Source organism: Chlorocebus sabaeus, chromosome 3 (genome assembly GCF_047675955.1).
Source record: "Chlorocebus sabaeus isolate Y175 chromosome 3, mChlSab1.0.hap1, whole genome shotgun sequence".
Classification (NCBI taxonomy): Eukaryota; Metazoa; Chordata; class Mammalia; order Primates; family Cercopithecidae; genus Chlorocebus; species Chlorocebus sabaeus.
In genome coordinates, this window is record NC_132906.1 from 90696066 (window position 1) to 90717072 (window position 21007).

The window sequence follows — 21007 nt, forward strand, 5'->3', positions numbered from 1 at the left end:
TGGTCAGCGAGTTTGGCCAAGGCCATAGAATATGAATTCTAGGCTCCCATTTACACTCAGCCCTCCTGCAAGAGTGATGGGATAGGCTCAATGCCAAACCACCCTTGCTCTTTTTGCCTTGGCCCCATCTCTATTCTAGTCTCTTCCACAGACCTGTCACTCAAGAGTTCAATCACTGTGTCTTTGAGAATGACGTAGAAATTCCTACCTAAGGCCCAATCTTCTTTCCAAACTCCAGACCCACATTCCGGTTAATGAGATCATGCCTTTGAAAATATTTAAAATATATCCGATTTTCCAGATAGCCCGTTTCCACATGCCTTAGGGTGATTCAGTCTCCAAACCAGCAAGTTGTTATCAAAAGCCTTGCCAGGAGGGACTCTGTGAAGAACTGTTTCCCTAACTGAGGTGAAATTACACATCCTACAATAAAGGTGGAATGCTGTGGTCAACAATTCTAACAGAGAAGATTACAATGTACATGACTTTTGTTTTAGGAAACATTTTGCGTAATAACTGACAGAGACCTACTCGTTTATTAGGATCAGTATAATTTTTATACATCACTTATCGTATGGATGTGTGGGGAATTGATAGGATATGTGGAGTTTTGGTTGGCTTCTAGATGAGGGAACCCTTGCGCTCACTCCTCCTTTTCTTTCTACCATTTTAGGGGATATGATAATACGACGTCATACCATACAGATTGCTGAGTTTTTCCGAGACCTCTTGGCCAAGTCCCTGTACAGTCGTTTGTTTAGCTTTCTGGTGAATACCATGAATTCTTGCCTCCTCAGTCAAGATGAACAGAGAAGGTAGGAGTTGATGGATGTTAAGTTCTGTTGTTATTACTGTAGTAAGTAACTTAAAGGCTCAACTCCAAAAGCAGCTTCATATTACAGGATGACCCATAAGTTGAACTTCATTAATATATTTTATTTTAACAAGGTAATCTGACTTGAAGGGTTTTATTGATTATTCTTTAGGAAGTGAAGCCCCCTCACTGGGGTACCCTCCCATTTACATTGATGAATTAATAATCTATGCATAGATATGAAAATGCATTCTTTATGGACTGAAGGTAGATGTGGCCTTTTGTGCACCAATAAATATAAAAATTTTATAAATCCAGGAAGAGGACACTCTAAGAACAGGTAAGGCACTGGGATTTGTGGAGTAGCTCATGCCTCCTTTGGAACCAATTTCATGATGTGTTTTGGATCAGTAATGCTTAGTCTTATTTCTTCACTTATTTTGTGGATTATGTGACAGAGGGTCTCTATGGTAATCATTTTGGCTTTATATCCCTAATCACTTCATTTTTTTTTTTTTTTTGAGACGAAGTTTCACTCTTGCTGCCCAGGCAGGAGTGCAATGGTACGATCTCGGCTCACTGCAACCTCCGTCTCCTGGGTTCAGGGGATTCTCCCGCGTCAGCCTCCCAAGTAGCTGGGATTACAGGCATGTGCCACCACACCCGGCTAATTTTGTATTTTTAGTAGAGACGGGGTTTCTCCATGTTGGTCAGGCTGGTCTTGAACTCCTGACCTCAGGTGATCCGCCTGCCTTGGCCTCCCAAAGTGCTGGGATTACAGGCATGAGCCACCGCGCCCGGCCCCTAAACATCTTAAACAGTAGCTTTTCAGGGCTATTTCATCATCTAAAAATTATATATCTCCATTACATATTATCAGTGGAAAACTTTCTTGTTATTCTTGTCACTAGTAGTGACCTTGAACAGACAATCGAGAGCACAATCACATTCACAAGTCTTCACGTACTTGTCTTCGAATGAAACCTGAGAATTTCTTTGTCATCTATATAGACTTCTTAAATTTAAATTAAATTCCTGAAAATTGATGCTTTAGAGGTTTCTTGGAAAACATTAGAACTAATATATATTAATGGGAAAGTTCTTAAATAAATATAGACATCTCAGAAGATTTCAAAGACAAGAGGATACTGAAATTCTTATTAAAATATACACATCTCAAATCTCACTGAACATTGATCAGCATATTAAGTAGTCTGTGATTTGAGAGTGGCTATGATATAATCCATATTTCAGCAGAAATATTGTAGTATTTAGTATGACGAGGACTCTTGATTTTGCTATTATTGTTATCAGTTAATTTGTTAATGTATAGATGATTCACAGAATGGTACTAATATGCTAAGTCTACCAAATTAACTATGTATAAAATTATTGACAGCTCTGCTGAAGTTGACACTGAAAAAATGAATATATAAGTCCAGCTATGCATAGAAACTTCTAGAAAATTTTCATTTGACATTTACATTTTACGGAGTGTTAAATTTATATAATTGGAAATACTTATATAATGGTCTACAGTTTTTGCTACAAACACACACCCGGAGGAAAACTACAATCATAAACCGTGGAAAGCACATTATTTGTCTTTTCATGGGAATATTGCCACTGTGGCAATGTATAAATTTATAAGGATGGTCTTATCTTTTAAAATTTATTACTAAGCATATGAATGAGGACAGGGAATCGTCGGAAATTAGAGGTGAATCAACATATTAGAAGTTTGACTTGTAAGAGACAGTATTCTCATTTGAGTCATAACTCCCATATTTTCTTCTCTATTTCTCCCGTGAGTCACCCAAACCTGAATTTAAATCCCCAAATAATGCAAGAAAAGGTTATATTTGCAGTATTTCTAATTCATTTGAATTCATGGAAAGCTTATGGTTTTGCAGATTTATAGGCCCATTTCCCAAGTCACAGAAAAGTCTCAAAAATTTAGATAACCTTAGAATAGGCTCTTGTTGTTTACCAATCCCCAGTGTTTTTGAAGTATAATCATATCAAAAAAGATTATATAAATAAATAATATCCTTACGGTCAAAGTTGTAGAGCACATTGATTGTGATAGAATAGACATATTTTTCACAGTATATATCTATATATTACTGTGTATATATATACACACACACGCAGTAAATACACCTTGTGATAGAATAGACATACTTTTCATACAGACATGTATATATACGTACAGTACGCAGACGTGTATACTGACTGTGTGTGTGTGTGTATATTTATATTTGTAAATTTGGCAAGAGAGAATACATATCACTACAATTTACTCTAACAGGTTATAAAGGGAAAATGAGTGAAATTGAAGCAGGTGAATGTCTATTTGTTACAGGATGGATTCATTTCTTGGATTACAGTAAAACAGGTGCAATATTAATCATATAGCATATTAAAATAATTCTACTTTCTCTACCTGGATCCAAATAGGTTTCACTTCTAAACAAAAACCCTGGGTATCTTGAAGGTGAGGTTGATGGGATTAACTAAAACGAGCAGAAGCGTTGCCACGTTTGCCAGATCAGAATCCAGTCTGCGGTTACGTGTGGCGCCTACTGCGGTGTTATCCTCTGCGAGCCTGGCTGCTGTGCAGTGCTTGGCCCAGACCCTGCGGGCTAGGGACCACTGAGGGCCACACTTAGTGGTACTTGAAATATTGAAACATACTGAAGTTTTATTTATTAGGCTTAGCTGAAAATAATTTGGTCCAAACAGGTAAAAGAATAGTAACAGTAATAAAAAAATAGCCATAATATAATGCCCTATATTTGCTTAAAACTTTGTTGTTCACCAAGCGTGAACATATAAATTACCTTGGGAAGAAATGTTGTTAAATAGCTAAAAACAACACGTTTTATTGTTAAAATGGTGACTCTAGGAAAATGTGAAGCACAGCTCACAGTTGTAACCACAGTCTGCTTCCTCACGTCTCCTTCCAATGCTTTTCCTCTGGAGAAACTCATGTAAAAACCAAAGGCTTACTATTTTCATCATTTTCTGAGGCATTTCTTTTTCTAAACTATAATTTTATGACTTCTAAAATAAAGGATATTGCATATCATTTAAATGTGTATGCCAATGTCATTATTACAAAATTCATGATTCCAGTCTCCAGTAATGCAAGCACAGTTTCGCTCAATCCACTCCACCTTGATCTCCTGCACACAGACAGAGCATCAGCCTCTTGCAGCAGTACCTGTGCTCTCTTCACTGTGTCTTTGCCTCTCGTACACTCTTGCTGCATCAGACACTCATGTGCTCAACTTTGCTCAGTGCTGTCATGGTCTTTAGATGGGGGCAGGGGGATTACTTAATAGCCCCCATTTTCATCTCTGATTCTTAATTGATTGAGGAATAAGACAGTATAGTAAGAGGCCAGGCGTGGTGGCTCACGCCTGTAACTCCAGTAGTTTGGGAGGCCAATGGGGCTGGATCACCTGAGGTCGGGAGTTCAAGACCAGGCTGACCAACATGGCGAAACCCCGTCTCTACTAAAAATACAAAAATATAAAAAATTAGCCAGGCGTAGTGGTGCATCCCTGTAGTCCCAGCTACTCGGGAGGCTGAGGCAGGTGAATCACTTGAACCTGGGAGATGGAGGTTGCAGTGAGCCGAGATCATGCCACTGCACTCCCACCTGGGCAACAAGAGCAAAACTCCATCTCAAAAAAAAAAAAAAAAAAAAAGACAATGGAGTAAGACATTTGGGAGTCAAAATAGCAATTTGATGAGTGACACAGCAGACATGAGAAGACGCTGTTTACACAGTGAACCAGTTGTTTCTGCCTGCTGTACCCTAGACTCAGATTGACTTACTCACCAGTTCCAGTAAGCCCTGAAGTGGCCAGTGCCCTCTTAGAGCTTGGAGGAGCGGAGGCCATGGCGTGCTCCCTGCGAATGCAGGAAGACTGCCTGAGCAGTCCTTGTCCAGGCTTCGTCCTAGATTCTAAGGGAATAAGTCGGTCTTCCAGAAGCCAAGAGACTTACAGCTAAAGGGGCTTCCTTTTCCTGTAAGAAAACCTCAAGACTGTGAATAAGCATCTCTACCTAGCACATGTGAGTCCATAAACTTGAAAGATTGAGGGACAGTCTAATGCACAAAGGTATGTAGGCTTTGCGACTCCCATTTTGAGTGAGTTGGGTCTTTCGTTGTGGTTGTTCTCTAGTGTTTTCGAGAGCATAGACCGGAACTTGTCTGGCCACTAGGCATATGAAAGACCCGTGTAGTTTATTCATAACTTGCCATCAGTTCACATTAAATTGATCATATTTAGCAATGAAAATATAATCTTAAATTACATCAAATTATTTCTAAAGAAAAACTAATAATAAAGTTGTTAAGTTTGTTTTGACTTTTCTAGAATTGTTTGGCCTCCACACCTCTGTGAATTGTCACCTGATACCCAGTGACCACGGAAGGTATTAACAAAGTCCTTGTTTAAACCATTTGGAGAACCTATACGTAGATTCCCATAATTTCACATGTAGAAAATTGGCACCCACCGATGGACAGGGATGCCATAGATCTTCCATTCCATTCTCCTCACTGTCCGCTTTCCCCCCAGTGGATTCAAAGGCTTGTGGCCCTCTCTTCCCACAGATAACAGCCATTCTTCCCAAGGAGGCATCACCTCCCCTCGGGTGTTTCATGAATTCCACTCAGACCAAAGCTATGCTCTGCTCCTTCTTTTTAGGAATTGTGAGGTTGCCAGGGTTCCTTCTACCATGTTAGCACATTTGAGCGGCAAATAGCAGCATCGTATGGCTTCCCAAATGAGCTCAATCACCTCTCTGCCCAGCTACAGCAATCACATCGAGAACTGTGGATTGTTAAAGATTTTTTTTTTCTATACCTCTGAATAGGTGTCTACCCAGGGTTTCACCACTGTGATTTAGAGCATCATCTTAAGAACACACCTTGTGAGATAGAGAGGATTTGGTGTAGAATTCTCTTAACACTTCTACTCTTTCATGGTCTGTTTTGCCTCATTACTGAAGAAACCCTTTTCCATTTTGTGATACTAGCTGGTTGTTTCTAATGTAATATTGAAAGGCTTCCACTAAGTATTTGCCATTCTTTTGCTTAAGAAAATTGCAAACCTTTGAACCAGATAGCTGGGGAAACACGCTGAAATTACTGTTGATCTGAAAGGGCAGCATTATGGATAATATTATGGTGGCTGCCAGAAATGTGTAGAATTGTTCACAACTTTTCAAACTGAGTTGCCTTATACATGTTTTAGTGTAACCAAATTAAACATTATATGAAACTATTCTCACTTGTTTTGGTGTAACACTATTAAAAAAACATGACTTGTGGTATAATGAAAACATATTTTCTTATGTCCCACCTCCCTTTAACATTTATTCAATGGGGTTAATATTTTCCTGACTCTGATATAAAACTTAATCAGGTCCCAAGACTTTTCTGGTTACTTTTAAATAAATCACAGTTCTATGGACCCTTTAATCCCGAAATAGCCAACATTGGAGCAGAAATTAAATATGTTCAAAGGTGAGAGTTCCCTTCCATCTCCCACAGGTGAGGCCTCTGGGGGCAGCTGTCAGCCTCCTGGGAAGGGTGTGAGGTGGGCTGCTGCACCCTAGTGTCAGGGTAAAATGGGGACAGGAACAAGGAGGTGAGGGATTTCTTGGTTTGCTGATTGACATCTTAAGGCTTTCCTGGCCACCAAGATGGCTATCACTGACCCTTTCTCTTCAAATCCTCATAAATTTTCATCACTAGGATTCCTTTCCCTGCAATCCTCAAGATGTGCAAAATGCATCTTTTGGGGGAACCCGCCCCTGATATTCACGTGGGTCCTTTTCTATTTTCCTAAGTGTTGTCTGGTTTGAGAAATAAAGGGAAAGAGTACAAAAGAGAAAAATTTTAAAGCTGGGTGTCCAGGGGAGACATCACACGTTGGCAGGTTCCGTGATGCCCCCTGAGCTGCAAAACCAGCAAGTTTTTATTAGCAGTTTTCAAAAGGTAGGGAGTGTACAGACAGGGTGTGGGTCACAGAGATCACATGCTTCAAGGGTGACAAAAGATCACAAGGCAGGAGGTCAGGGCAAGATCACAAGGTCAGGACGAAACTAGAATCACTAATGAACTTCCATGTCCAGCTGTGCAGGCATTGTCATTGATAAACAAGGTTCAAGAGCAGAGAACCAGTCTGACTAGAACTTGCCAGGCTGGAATTTCCTAATCCTGGCAAGCCTGGGGGCACTGCAGGAGACTAGGGCATGTTTCATCCCTATCTACATCTACATAAGGCAGACACTCCCAGAGCGGCCATTTCAGAGGCCTCCTCTGGGAATGCATTCTTTTCCCAGGGCTGTTAATTATTAATATTCCTTACCGGGGAAAGAATTCAGCGATACTTCTCTTACCTGTTTTCGGTAATAAGAGAAATACGGCTCTGTCCTTTCTGGCCCACAGGCAGCCAGACTTTAAGGTTATCTCCCTTGTTCCCTGAACATCGCTGTTATCCTGTTCATAAGGTGCCCAGATTTCATGTTGTTCAAACACACATGCCCTACAAACAATTTGTGCAGTTAATGCAATCATCACAGGGTCGTGAGGCGACATTCGCCCTCAGCTTACGAAGATGATGGGATTAAGAGATTAAAGTAAAGATAGGCATAGGAAATCACAAGAATATTGATTGGGGCAGGGATAAATGTCCATGAAATTTTCACAATTTATGTTCTTCTGCCATGGCTTCAGCCGGTTCCTCCGTTCGGGCTCCCTGACTTCCCACAACAGCATCTATGTGTGTGCTGGTTGCTCACACCCCCTTCCATGGTCCATGGCAGCCCTTTAGACTCAGGTTCACCTGACTAATAGGTTGAGGCCCCACACTTTCCCAAGTGTGCCTCTTACACAGGAATTCTTGGGGTTGAAGGTAGAGACGGGCTAGAGAATGGGAAAATGCCTTGAGGAGTTGTACATACTCCAGTTGCTCGTTTTCTATAAACAAAGACCATGATCTAAAGAGTATTTAATTTTTATAAAGGATATCATCCATAGGATTCTGAAATGAGATACATGATTGGAGCTACTAAAGTATAATGAAAAATAACTGTTTAAAAAAAAAAATCAATCATTTTTGCAATGTCTAAAATTTGGTCTGTTTTATAATGCAGCACTTATATCCCCAAGGTTGAATTCGCAATGTTAAATTTAAAATTACTGTTTTTCCTCATTTGAATGCTTCTTCGGGGTTTTACAAGCAAATAGAAGTCTGGGCAAGTACAGGGTTGTAGAAACTTTGGAGAGTTCTCCAAATGTCTTCAAACATCAAAACCTATCACTTATTTCAACATAAGTTCTGAATAAAATGGTGTGTGTTGAGCTTCTAACATATATATGGAGATCATTTATTTCACTGAGCCTTTGGTTTCTTATGAATTCTTATATTACATTCTTATAGTATTTTAGTTGACCTAAACATAAACATTTAAAAACATTACGATTAATTGCATTCATTTCTCATGAATTAGTTATTTGGTTATCCAGGCCTGTTTCTTTGACACCCAGGTTGCAAGAACTTGTTTTTTTTTCAGGGTTATTTGAAGGTTAAATGAGGTGGTGCATATTGTTATCAGAGTATCTGACACAATGGGAATGGTTGTTGTGATGATAATAGTGATGGGGCTAGGCATGGTGGCTCAGGCCTGTACTCCCAGCATTTTGGAAGGCTGAGGTGGGCGGATCACTTAGGCGTTTGAGACCATGCTAGGCAACATAGTGAAACCCCATCTCTACCCCACTCGCCCAAAAAATACAAAAAGTTAGCCAGGTGTGGTGGCACACACCTGTGGTCCCAGCTACTTGGGAGACTGAGGTGGGAGAATTGCTTCAGCCCAAGACAGTGAGGCTGCAGTGAGTCTTGATTGCATCCCTGCACTCCAGCCTGGATGACAGACTGAGACCCTGTCTCAAAATATATACATACATATATATATGTGTGTGTGTGTATATATATATATTTTACCTGTGTGTGTGTGTGTGTGTGTGTATATATATAGTGATGGCTGTGGCTGGTAAGAAAGCATCTTAGTTTATATTAGCTTATTTATGGAGAAAGGGAGAGTTGTTGAAAACAATGCAGATGACTCACGTGGTGGACGCCCAAGATATATCCCAGTTTTCCTTTTACATTTCACTCGTGATCTTTTTGTTTCACAGAGTAGCAGATAAAGGAGATATTTTGTTCTTTGGAAATAGAAATATCAGGATTCACAGAACACTATTAGAGATAGGGGTGTTGTTTCTTAGTGTTTTGCTCGGGTTTGCCTTGTGGTAAGCAAGGATCATGGATTTGCATTGCTCAACTGCCACTCTTTCTCTTAGGTCACAGGTCTGACATGTTTGTAACATGCCTGTCTAGGGTCAAGAGTGGTTTGTGGTTTTTTAGTATTGCAAAAATAAGATCCACATGGGTTAGAAACAGTGATATTTCCTAAACGGTAGGGGTGTGTGTGTGTGTTTATTTTATTTTTATTTTTTTAAGAAAAATAGGATTTGGAACAACACAAGGTCCTGCCAGTGGACAGGGGCTCACGCAGTGCCTGAACTAAGGAACTGGCATGCTGGGGTAGGGGAGATATTGGGAACAGGGGACAGGTGCCCTGCAGAGATGGGGATCCCATGGAGTGTCTGGGAGCAGGTAGGAGAATGAAACAGGAATGAAGGCTCAAGGATGTAAGTATAAAAGTGGCAATGTCTTTCACCAAGAAGCAAGGGGTTCCCATTCCAGTAACTGGAGCCTTAGTTTTTTTGTTTCATAAGATGAAATTGATTATGGAGGAAAAAAATGAAGGCTTTTGAAAATATATCACTTGTGAAATTTCTCGAACTATTAAACCTTCTCTTTGCTACCCAGTATAATTGTTTAAATAACAGAAGAAAGTATTGAACAGATTCTGTACAAATGAAAAAGAGAAAATGTTTCAAAGAGAAATGGAAGTCATTTTCTCTTAAGGTTATTATTTGTTTAATTCACATGTTAATCCAGTGATTCAATTCCTGAAATCATCAGCAGGATAATTTTTGCATCTTACCACATTTCTAAATTCTCATATTTTGATAATAAGGGAAATGATTTTTAAGCCAATGTGAGCTTTCCTAGAGATCCAGATTTTCATCAGCATATTCACAACAGTGCCCCTGTGTCCCCAAGTCTGATTGAGGTGATCTGTAGAAGGTGGCAATATTGACCGTGAATCACAGCTTCCCAGGGTCTCAAAACTGATGACTCCACTCAGAAAAGAGAAAAAAGAACACATCCAGTATGATGTAAATGGAAGGTGATATCAGTGTATTAGGTGAGTACATTCATCCCTAGCATCTGACAACACTTAAGAGAATGTTAGTGTCTAAATGAACATAGAGAATCTGCACTAATAAGATTGTAACAAGCAATTTAATATTCTTCAGAAAAATTGTACTTCTTCGTTAGGTGAGACTTGTTATCTTTACTTAATTAGAGGGAAAAATATTCCATATAGAAAAAACATAAGTATAGCTTTGAAGAATTCTGCTGGCTGGTTTAAAAAAAAAAAAAAAAATCCCTCACAGTGGCATTTTAGATAATCCATGTTTGGTCTGAAGACTGTCTAAGCGAATGACAGAAAAGGCTGATCTTTACCTTGATGCTGTGAAGGTGAGGTGAATTAATTGGTTTAAGTGGATTAAGTTGAATTGGCTTACATTCTCATTTCCTAATTCTACACTTTGGTTTTGTTCTACTAAGAATTCAGTTTGTATACTATTGGTTTTTAATACGTATAGGTATATCTTAATGTGCTTTTTGGGTATCCAAGGATTTCAAATATAAGAGAATATTTCTTGCTGATCACATTAAGTGATAGAGTTTTCTATGATTTTGTATGTCTCTGATTGATACAATCAGGTAGCACTTAATATACTTATGAAACTTTATAGTGTATCTCAACCTCTTCTAGGTCAAAGTCTAATGTGGGAATTCAGCGAATGCCATAAACACACACACTCAAACATGCACACACACATAAATACAGTTTTCCACATAACTTCTGGGAATTCATTGTTCCTCCTCCCCCAGAAAACCATATAATTGGGTTATAATAATTTCTTAGTTTATTGATTAGAAAATTAATACATTCTGGATTAATATCCTCAATGTTGTTCAAAGTCTCCTTATAGTTCTTGAGGATTTTTAAGGTTAAGTCTTTTGTATAATGATTTTGTTGTTGTGTTTTTGTAAATTGAAGAATTCTATTTTTGTATTTTAGGTAAAATTTGTGATTTTAAAAATATATTCTGAGATTTCTCCTAATAGATGGATAACATAATTTTTAAAACAGTAAAATGACACTAAGCATGTTAAGCCTATTTTGTAAGATTATTTTTAGTGGATTTGATTTTCAGCTCTAAGAGAGTATTTCTCAAGGATCTTGGTCATTAGGGACAGTAAACCAGAGCTTTGTTTATAAAATGTTCTCTGAGCCTGAAGATGGAGCTAAGGAAGGAACATCTTTCAGCTGCACTGTAAGCAAGCTATTAAAATACCTTTTGAATTACAGTTTACATCTATACTATTTGTATAGATCACTTATGAAGACTACCTAGCATCTCATGACTGTTTTCAAATTTCATCTCATAGGTTTATTCATGCATTTATTTATTTGCTTTTCATGCAGGGTGAGTTGCCATTACTTCTGCAGAAAAATTACCCAGCTTTACTGTAGAATCCTTGGTATGCTTGCTAAGTACAATAGCAGTTGGAGATATATCAATATGCTTTAAGCTTTGGGATACAATTTTTTTTTTTAATTAAAAAGGCCACTATTGTAGTCTTCAGGGGTTCACCATTTTCTCATGTTTTGCTGGATGCATAGGCCCCCAAATCTAGTCAGGTGTGTGTATGCTTGGGGCTCTATGGGTAAATGCTTGTGATTACTTTATTCTTAAATTATTCAACAAAGAGGTTTATATATATATAAAAAAAAGAAAACCAGGTGAAATTTATGACTTTTTAAAAGGACTGGAATGTAGCCATATGAGCACTTAATTGTTCTTACAAAGCATAAATAGTATTTTTCAAGTAATTGAGGTCAACTGGGCAAGTTAAATCTTTGAGTTAAAACTTTGAAAATTAATCTCTTTCAAGGGAGGCAGCCGTCGGGAGCATCTCAGGTATGATGAGGGAATTTTCCATTTTGGAAAATCTCACAAGGGCATAAACACCTCATTTCCCCAGCCATGCTTCCTTATAGACACGTCTCCTTTGCTTTAGATGAAGGCTTGCCATTATTCTCTCTACCAGAAGCCTAAGGTGGAGAGTGCACCCTCCTTTTTGAGGCAGGTAGTTGGGAAATATTTTAATGAAAATAAGCAACATGATTTCTTAGAATGTATATGCCTTCCACCCTCCATGTGAAATGGAACTTGTATAATAAGCATCACCTAACTTCACATTTAAGTGTTTTCCGCCCTTTGGGACTATCCATGTCATTAACTAGATAATCTGTAGTAATTGTTAGTAGTATGGAGTGAGGTGGGATCAGAGGCTATTCATTATAAAGCAGAGACATATTAAAAGTAAGTATTTTTTTGTCAACCCACATAGAATTTGCCCTTAACATTCCAGGAATCATGGTGAGAGAGAATATGCAATGTTTCTCAGTGTTCTGAGCATGAAATAAATTTAAAAACTTAATCTAAATGGTGGACTAGAAGGTAGAAAAGCAGAGTAATAAGAAAACGTCTAGAAACTGCAGAGTAATAAGAAAACTTCCAGAAATTACATATTTTCACTCTTTGATAATATTATTGGAAATTAATGTTCCCAGGAAAACATCTGACCATATGACATATTTAACACCTCATAAGTGAAGTTTTTTCTCTCTCTCTTTCTCTCTGATGTGATCTATATTTTATCAATTGCTATTAAACTTTTGGAAAAGAACAGGAGATATAATCTCATTTAACAGGACAAAAACTGGGAAAAAATTGAAACTTGCTTCTGAAGCGAGGATTGAACACAGATAAATGAATCTGATTAAAACCAAATGTGTTTTTATGTATGTTTCTACTTTTTCCCTTATATCAATCATTTTATTGAAATGATTATCAGGATTCAAACTCGTTGGTGATAATTACAAATCAAAAGGATATGTGTAAGAAAGATAAGAATCCCAAAATCTAGACAATCCATTTATTAGTAATTGAATGTTGGTATAAAATATATTTTATTCATTACTTTATCAGTTCTAATGAAAGTACTTAATTCATAATAAATGAATTTATGTTTATAATTTTAAAATGCATTATAAAATAACACTTCCTGTGCATTTGCGAGAAAATAAAAATAGACTTTTCCAGACTTTTCTTTGTCTATTTCATGCGTAAAAGCCTCTTTTATTATGTTATCTTTTTGGGAAAAATTCAGTAGTCAAGCAGAGTACAAAAGGAATCCAGGCAAGCCACCCATTTACCTACTATCTTGAATTAATACTATTAACATTTTTCAACTTTTGCCTCAGATTTTAGTTATCATAAAAGACGTAGATGAGTACCACTAAAAGCCAAGGTCCGTTTTGTTTTCCTATATGATACATTTTTCTCTTTCCCTCCCCAGAGACAACAATATTATCAAATACATGTAATCTTCCACATTTTTTATTTTCTCTAGCCATTGTATTTTCATAACAAATATATAACATTGTGAGTAATTAAGAATTACAGAAATGCTATCCTACAGTATATTTTATTCTGTACATCCTTTGCTAACTTCATGTGGTTTTTGAAATTTAGCTATATTGATACCTCGAGACCTAGTTTATTCTTTTTAACTGCTGCACTACCTGTGGATGAAAAAATCTCAGTATACTCATCTATTTCACTGTTGATGGACACTGAAGTCTCTTTTCATTTTTTTCTCAGTTGCAAGCAGTGCTGTATCCTCATACTTGTCTCTTGAGATATATGTTTAGAATTTTCCCCGAGGTGTATATTTAGTGGCAGAATTGCAAGGAGAGCGATTATTTGCATTTTCTTGATTGCAAGCAAAGTCGACATCTTCTGGCAAAGCAAGTTGTGCCCTGCACCCTGGCGCATGCCCACGGATGTTCACTGGGCTTTATGCAATCATATACCATGCTCCAGCTTTAGGCCTTATTGTAGACATTCTGTTCCTACCACAAGGTCATCTTACATTTTTTTAAAAAAACCTTTAGATTTTCAGCACAGCAAGAAAATTATTGTGTATGTAAGGAGTTGATAAAGTTTTTATTTTTAGTTAAATATTCGATGATCCCTTCCCTGTTTATTAGCAATGTTTCTTTACCCCTCTCTAGATTTTTAATCTCTTTTACTAAAACCGTATCAATGATATATTGCTTTAATTACTTCTCGTAAGTTCTGTTTTTCTTATGTGTTTTGGTTATTTTGGGGTCTTTATTTTCACATATTAATTTTATAATCAGTTTGACTCTATCCATAAAATAATTCTTCTGGAATGTTGACTAGAAATTAATTTATAGATTAGGAAAAATTACACTGTTTAGGCTATTGAATTTTTTCTTCCACAAATATATTTCAACATTTATTATTGTATTCCTTAAATAATATTTGATTTTTTTCTGTCAATTTTATGCACACCTTTATTTCTTTTTCTATGAATTTTTATTTTGTGTGGCTATAATGAGTTCTATTCTATTATGTATTAATTTATTGGAATACTGAACCTTGAGTTTCTTATGTTGATCTTATATGTAGAAATCCTGCCGACTTTTCTTATTAGTTCTAATAAATTTCCTGTGAAATGGCTTACTACTTTCTTATGTAAATGATCATAATTATCTTTTTTTCTTTATGTATCTTACCTCTTCTTATTTTATCACATTGGCTAGCACTGCCAATACTTGTGGAAAATTTGTGATGATAATGGATCTTATTGTTTAGTTTCCAAAATAATGGCAACTGAATATTTGTCATTAAGTACTACATTTGTAAATAACCTCTGCCTAGTGTTTTCAATCATGGATGGATACAAATATTTTCTAATGGTTTATTTATTAGGAAGATCATAGCAATTTCCTTCTTTTCTTTGTTCATGTTGTAAACTGCTTTGATGTTTATGTTTTGACATTGAATCATTCTTCATTTATACTGCAAACCCTGTTTGCTCATGATATACTACATTCTACTTTCTAGTCTTTATTTATGTTTGCATTTATTTTCATTATTGAGATGAGATTCTTGTTTTTCTTCTTATGCAATCTTTTGCTATTAAATGTACATTAAAAAGTAGGTTGGTTAGCTTTCTCTTTTCTTTCTCTCTCTGTTTTTTCTCTCTGAAACAGTTTGTACTGAATGAAGATCATATACTCCTTTAATGTCTGGTGAAATCTCCCTAAAATCTTCCGAGCATTTGAAAGGAGAATTGTCTTTTGGGTGCTGATTATTTTACAATGTATATTATAGTTGCAGATTATTTTCTTTCTTTTTTGAGTCACATGTATTTTCTGGAATTTTGTCCACTTTGATACTTTTAATTTATTCACCAGCTAAATCATAACTAGCTTTGTTTAGTAATCTTTTAATCTCTATTTCAACTGTAGTTTGACATTTACATTCCTGATACTGTTTGAGTATGCATTGTCCCCAACATCATTGATAATTCTTGCTCAAGAATCTGCCTCTACGAATTATTTTCAAGAATCATATTTTTGTTTTGTTGTCATTTTCACTTTTATGTTATTTTGTTTAATTAATTTCTGAAGTTTCAAAAATATATTTTCTGTAGTTTTATTATATCCTTCTTTTTCTTTTCTTTAAATTTTGACTTTTTGGGTGATTTTTTCCCTGAATTCATGAGCTGAATATTTATTTCATAGTTTCCAATGATTTTTTTTTTTACCCTGAGTCTATAAATTATCATCTCCTAAATACCTCTTAGTGTATTCCAGAAGTTTTATCTGTAGTGCTGCCTTTGTTGTTTAGTTCTAAATATTTTGTCTTTATGTTCTTTCAGAGATAAAATAACAATCAGTTTGTCAGAAAAATACATTTAACACACCATGTTTTTCCCTTCTTCATCCAAACTGGGGATTTTTTTTTTTTTTTTACCATTAAATAATGAGATTTCTTTGATTCTTATGAATATAGTATGAGTGACTTCTATTTCTGTGTAGACTTATTTAAATCACGTTGCTTATTACCATGACAACCTAAACTATACAATTTAGCAAATATCTGAGACAAACCTGCTTTCTAAATAATCCCCCTTCTGCTCCATTTCCTTACCAAAATACCCATATGTATAATGATTTCCTAAAGAGCTAAAAACCTTTTCTCTGCAATTGTGCATTTGTTTTTTCATTACTTTGTGAGACCATTTTTATTTTCAAATAGAAGAATCTAGAGGAATAAAAAAGTATTGGAGTTTTACCAAAGTATCATACAGATTATAATACTTAAAAATAATTTTAAATTATCAGATAATAAATACAACATAATGGTTAAAATTTTACCACTCATTATTTTTGAAAAAGTATGCTATAGACAAAATAGTGGTTAAATTTAAATATTAATCATGATATCTATGATAAATTGCTTCAAGAATAGTGCAGCTTATTGACCCAATAAAGAACTATGTATTTTGTGTTAAGTACATGTTTTCAGGAGATGGAGAGGAAAATGGATTTATCAGATCTAGGAGAATATGTCATTTTTAATGTTAAACAGTAGTTTTTTTTTCTTTCTGTTAATGACTAATAGGTTATTTACAAATATTGAGAGCCACATAGTTTTAATAATAAAATGTATATGAAATACAATGATTTAAAAGGCCAATAAAATCCTTTTAGTGTTTTGTTTTGCTAGCTGTTCTTGAGCCAAGAGTGCAGAGGCTAAAGCTTGTATATTTTATATAAAAGAGAAAATTCATTGCACTGTTAGCTATTCCTGCTCTCTCGTTTCATTTCTAACAGGGGAAATGCATTTGGCCTCTTTTCAACCCCTGATAACTGTCCTGCTCGATAGAGTTAGCCGAATCTTTGTTTATTATGCTCTCTGTGCCTGTCATTTGAGCATAGTGGCAGTTCTGCCAGAATAAATAACACTGCAGTGCCGTACAGAAAGGAGAGCAGAATGTCCCTTTTTGGCTCTCCGTGACCCTGTCTGTCCCCGAAAAAAACACCAGGAAGGAAATGTCACTACCACTAGTTAAATATCGTTTGCCTTTTTCAAATGTAATTTTCTAATTAAGGAGGATGTGCTTTGCAACTAAAGGACGTTTCCAGTTTTTGTCAGTCTGAAACTTTGAACTGTTCTCTCTTCACATACTGTCTAGTGGAAAATACATTTTCCAAGCCTGCCGTCTTTATGTGTGCAGGCGTGAGAAGTTGTGAAGGTACGATTATTGTGGTTATTATTTTTTGAATATTACCTGTAAGTGAGACAGGCTTGGAGCTGCTGATTATTACAGTTTACATTGACATTAGCTATGAGGTTGGCATTCTTGTCTCCTTTTTACAGATAAAGAAACTGGAACTCAGAGAGGTTAAGTAAATGGCCCAAGTCACACAGCCAGGAAATAGTGGGCTTGGGATATGAACCGTGGTATGCGAGACTTAAAAGCCTGAGTTTTTGCAAAAATGCCTCCCACATTGATGACCATCAAAACAGTGAGAAAAAAGATTAGTTTTAAAACTTAAATGTTTTCTAAATAACCCTTTAAAATATAGGTAATTTCTTTATTTCAAATGAAATTATTATGAGAGTTAAATCTTTGTGAATATGGACATGCCTCTACAGGCGAGGCTATCCTCTATTCCTTTCTATCTGGATCTCCAGAATGCAGCACAGTGCTTTCCCAATCAAGGTGCTCAATATGTATTTATTGAAATGATGAATGAACTAATACAATAATTAAAGCCTAGCTTAAAGGCCATTATCAAGAGAAGTGTCATGTGATACATTGCAAAAAAGGGATCCCAATTTTTATTAGTCTCTGCATCCATGCCCTGTGCAATGTAAGTTTGATGCTTCTCTTGTAAGAGGTTAATTCTGTTTCCTTTCCCTTTGAATTCGAGCTGGCCTTGTGACTTGCTTTAGTCACCAGAATACAGCAGAAATGATGGTGTGCCAACTCCGAAGCCTTGCATGCTTCTCTCCCTCTGATCCCTGTCACTGCCATGTGAGTAAGGCCAGGCTGGCCTGCTGGAAGATGAGACAGACACTCCTGTTGCTCCAGCCTTCAGCCAGCCAATTGTGGGGCTGATGGGTTAGGTCATCCTGAACCTGCTAATGTCTGCCAGGCGGCCCAAGGTGACACACACGATTATGAACAATAATAACTACTTGCTGTTTTAAGTCACTCAGTTTTGTGGTGCTTGGTTATCTAGAAACATCGACTTGCTACAAGTCTCTAATTCAATGTTCATAGCTGTTACTTGGAACCACACATTTTTTGTACGTACATTTGAAGGTCATTACTGAAAAGACAGCTCTCCATTTCATGAGTGATTTGGGAGATTCTGAGATTATCTGCCTTCCCGGTGTTTTCAAACTCTTTGGTCTGTCATCTTCTGGGCCATTAAAATCCCAAACCTTCAGGTAATGAAGACTGTTGATTTTTAGTACTTGTACTAGATTGCGGAAAGATCCAGAAGTGCTTTGTAAAACACTTAGTAGCCAAAAGCCCCTGGAGGAAATGAAATAAAGAGATGGAGATAGAAGGATACAAAGTAGCAAATATGTAGGATGAACAAGTAAAAGGACTAATATAGGACGTGGGGACTATGGTTAATACCAGTGTGTTGTATTCAGGATTTTTGCTCAATGAGTAGAATATACCTGCTTTTGCCATGAGGTAGGGGTGTGGATAACTATGTGTGGTGATGGACATGTTAATTAGTTCCACTCTAATAACCATTTACTATATATGTGTATCTCATAGCATCATATTGTCTACTTTAACATACACAATACAATTTATTTTTTAAAGAACCAAAATAAAAAAATAAAAAAGGAGCATTTGGGCTGGAAGATAATTAAGGGAGAAAAGGAACTCTATTAATAAAAGCATGATAAGTTAAAAAAAAAAAAAAAGTGAACAGCACTTGTTACTGTAGCCCTAAGCTACAGGGTTGAAATGGTATGCAGTGTGTAAATTTTGTCTACATGCATATACAGTAATTTTATCTTTTAACTGGGTTTTAATTTTTAAAAGGGTAATAGGAAGCAAAAGATCTGGATTCCTATTCTGAGCCTGCTACTTAACATTAATGAAATCTTTAGTTAAACATTTATGTCTTGTGAATCTTAATTTTCTTCATCCCTAAAATTGTGATAATCACATCCCATCTGCCTACAGATGGAGGTTTAGCCTACATCTCTCTTTGGCTTGTTTTTGATCTTAAGACCTATGAGTCTATAATTCCTAGTTAGGATAACTTTGAAATTGTCAGTAACACCCGAATAGCCTATGCTCTTAAAATACATTTTGGATACATCAGACCAATCCATACATTATAGCACTCCAAGACACAGTCAATTTTCTGATTGGGATGGCTAAAATTGGAATGATTTAGTGCCACACTGTCTTTCATTTTTAATTTAAAAAAAAAAAAACCTTTTCAATTGATATCCATCTCCCAACTGCCAGTAATATTTGAACTTTTTATTGATAATATGCATACACTCTAAGGCCAAAGACTAAATCAAAACAAGATAGGTAGATTGTAATTCTCTAACTGGTTTGAAGTACAAAATAAATATACCATGCAGAGTAAAATCAAAATTATATTTCTGGAAACAAATACCATCTGTACCATTGATTTCATCTCTCTAGTCTTCTCTTTCTCTCTCCTGTCTTCCTTCTTCTCTCTTATGAATGCATTTCTCCATCTGAATCTCACGTGAGAACTGTGGGAGGAAGAAAGTGATTGGCCCCAGGACAGTGTTTCCCAGAGAACGTTCTGTGGGATATTCATTCAAGATTTCTATGAAACAAATTTTAAAATTCAAGAAAGGGAGTGCCTCTGGTCCAAAAGAAAGTTGTACATTCTCTTGAAACAGCACACAGTCCAATGGACTGAAAAGCTTTGAACGTAAGATAAAGGGTAGCCAGGTTTAGTTGGCCATAGAACTCAGGACACACTTGAAAAACTCTTCAGTAGCCTATTTAAAAATATTTAGGAGCCTTGGAGCCCAAAACCCCATGTGCCTTAGGAGACTGCTGCTTTCTGCCAGCGGAAGCAGGCAAGCAATTCAGTGTTACTAAAAGTGAAGATGACCTCTCCCAGCTTGTTGCTCTCCAAATAGACTGAACGCTGCCTGAGGACAGGTTCCATGTCTTCCATTCTCAATTGTTAAGACTGAAGGGCACGGTGAGGCTTTACTTTCTAATTGACAGGTTGAAATTGTGAGGAAGTGCCCGTAGGCTTCTCTTTCCATTTGCAAAACAGTTATGTTGAGTCCTCCCTCACCTCTCATTAGTAAAAGTTGACCCAACTACCGATAGCACTCTTAGTATATTGATTTAACATCAAGAAAAGACAAAATAGAATTAATCAGCCAGGAAAGGTTTTCACCCCTGAGAAGAGCGTTGTTTTGTAAATGCTTCTAAAATATTCACGGAGCTCAGTAAGCCACCCTGAAGGCTCAGCCAGCAGCTGTACAAAGTCTTCACTCTGCCCTATCACAAAACTTTATTTCTGCAAATTCATTCTCACTACTTTATACCATAATGAATGGCCTCTGAATTGGCCTTCCCCAACCCAAATTATGCTAAAAAATGCATCCAATTCCATGGATCCTGAGGTCTTAGGAGAATTGGTAGGGCCACTATTAATGGGTGAATTTTGAAGGCTGCAAATCAGAAGATCACTCTTAGAAATCCTCAAACTCATGACCTGGATTAGCTTGCCTCTCCCAGGGCATCTACCTTAACAAATCCAAGTCCCGGAGAAGCACTAGAACTCCGTGGAGAGCCTGGATTCCTGCCTTTCCTGCAGTCACCATCCATATACATTTGCCATGGCTGGCTTGCTTTTGCAGGGAAGCATGTGCCTGCTAGAACTCGTTCGTTCATTCACACAGGGGATTCAGACATAGGGAAAACTCTCTTTTCGATGGTTGGTAATCATACGTTTTCACTGACAATC

General features: G+C 36.7%; 1 protein-coding gene across 4 annotated transcripts in view; it reads left to right on the forward strand.

Moving 5' to 3' along the window:
• Positions 1 to 21007, forward strand: part of MYO16 (myosin XVI) — a 702722-nt gene that overhangs the window by 455322 nt on the left and 226393 nt on the right. For all 4 annotated transcript variants that reach the window (XM_073014491.1, XM_073014490.1, XM_007960876.3 and 1 more), the window contains exon 20: positions 674 to 815. In XM_073014491.1, the coding sequence (XP_072870592.1) occupies positions 674 to 815 (142 nt within the window). The remainder of the gene's footprint in view (positions 1 to 673; positions 816 to 21007) is intronic.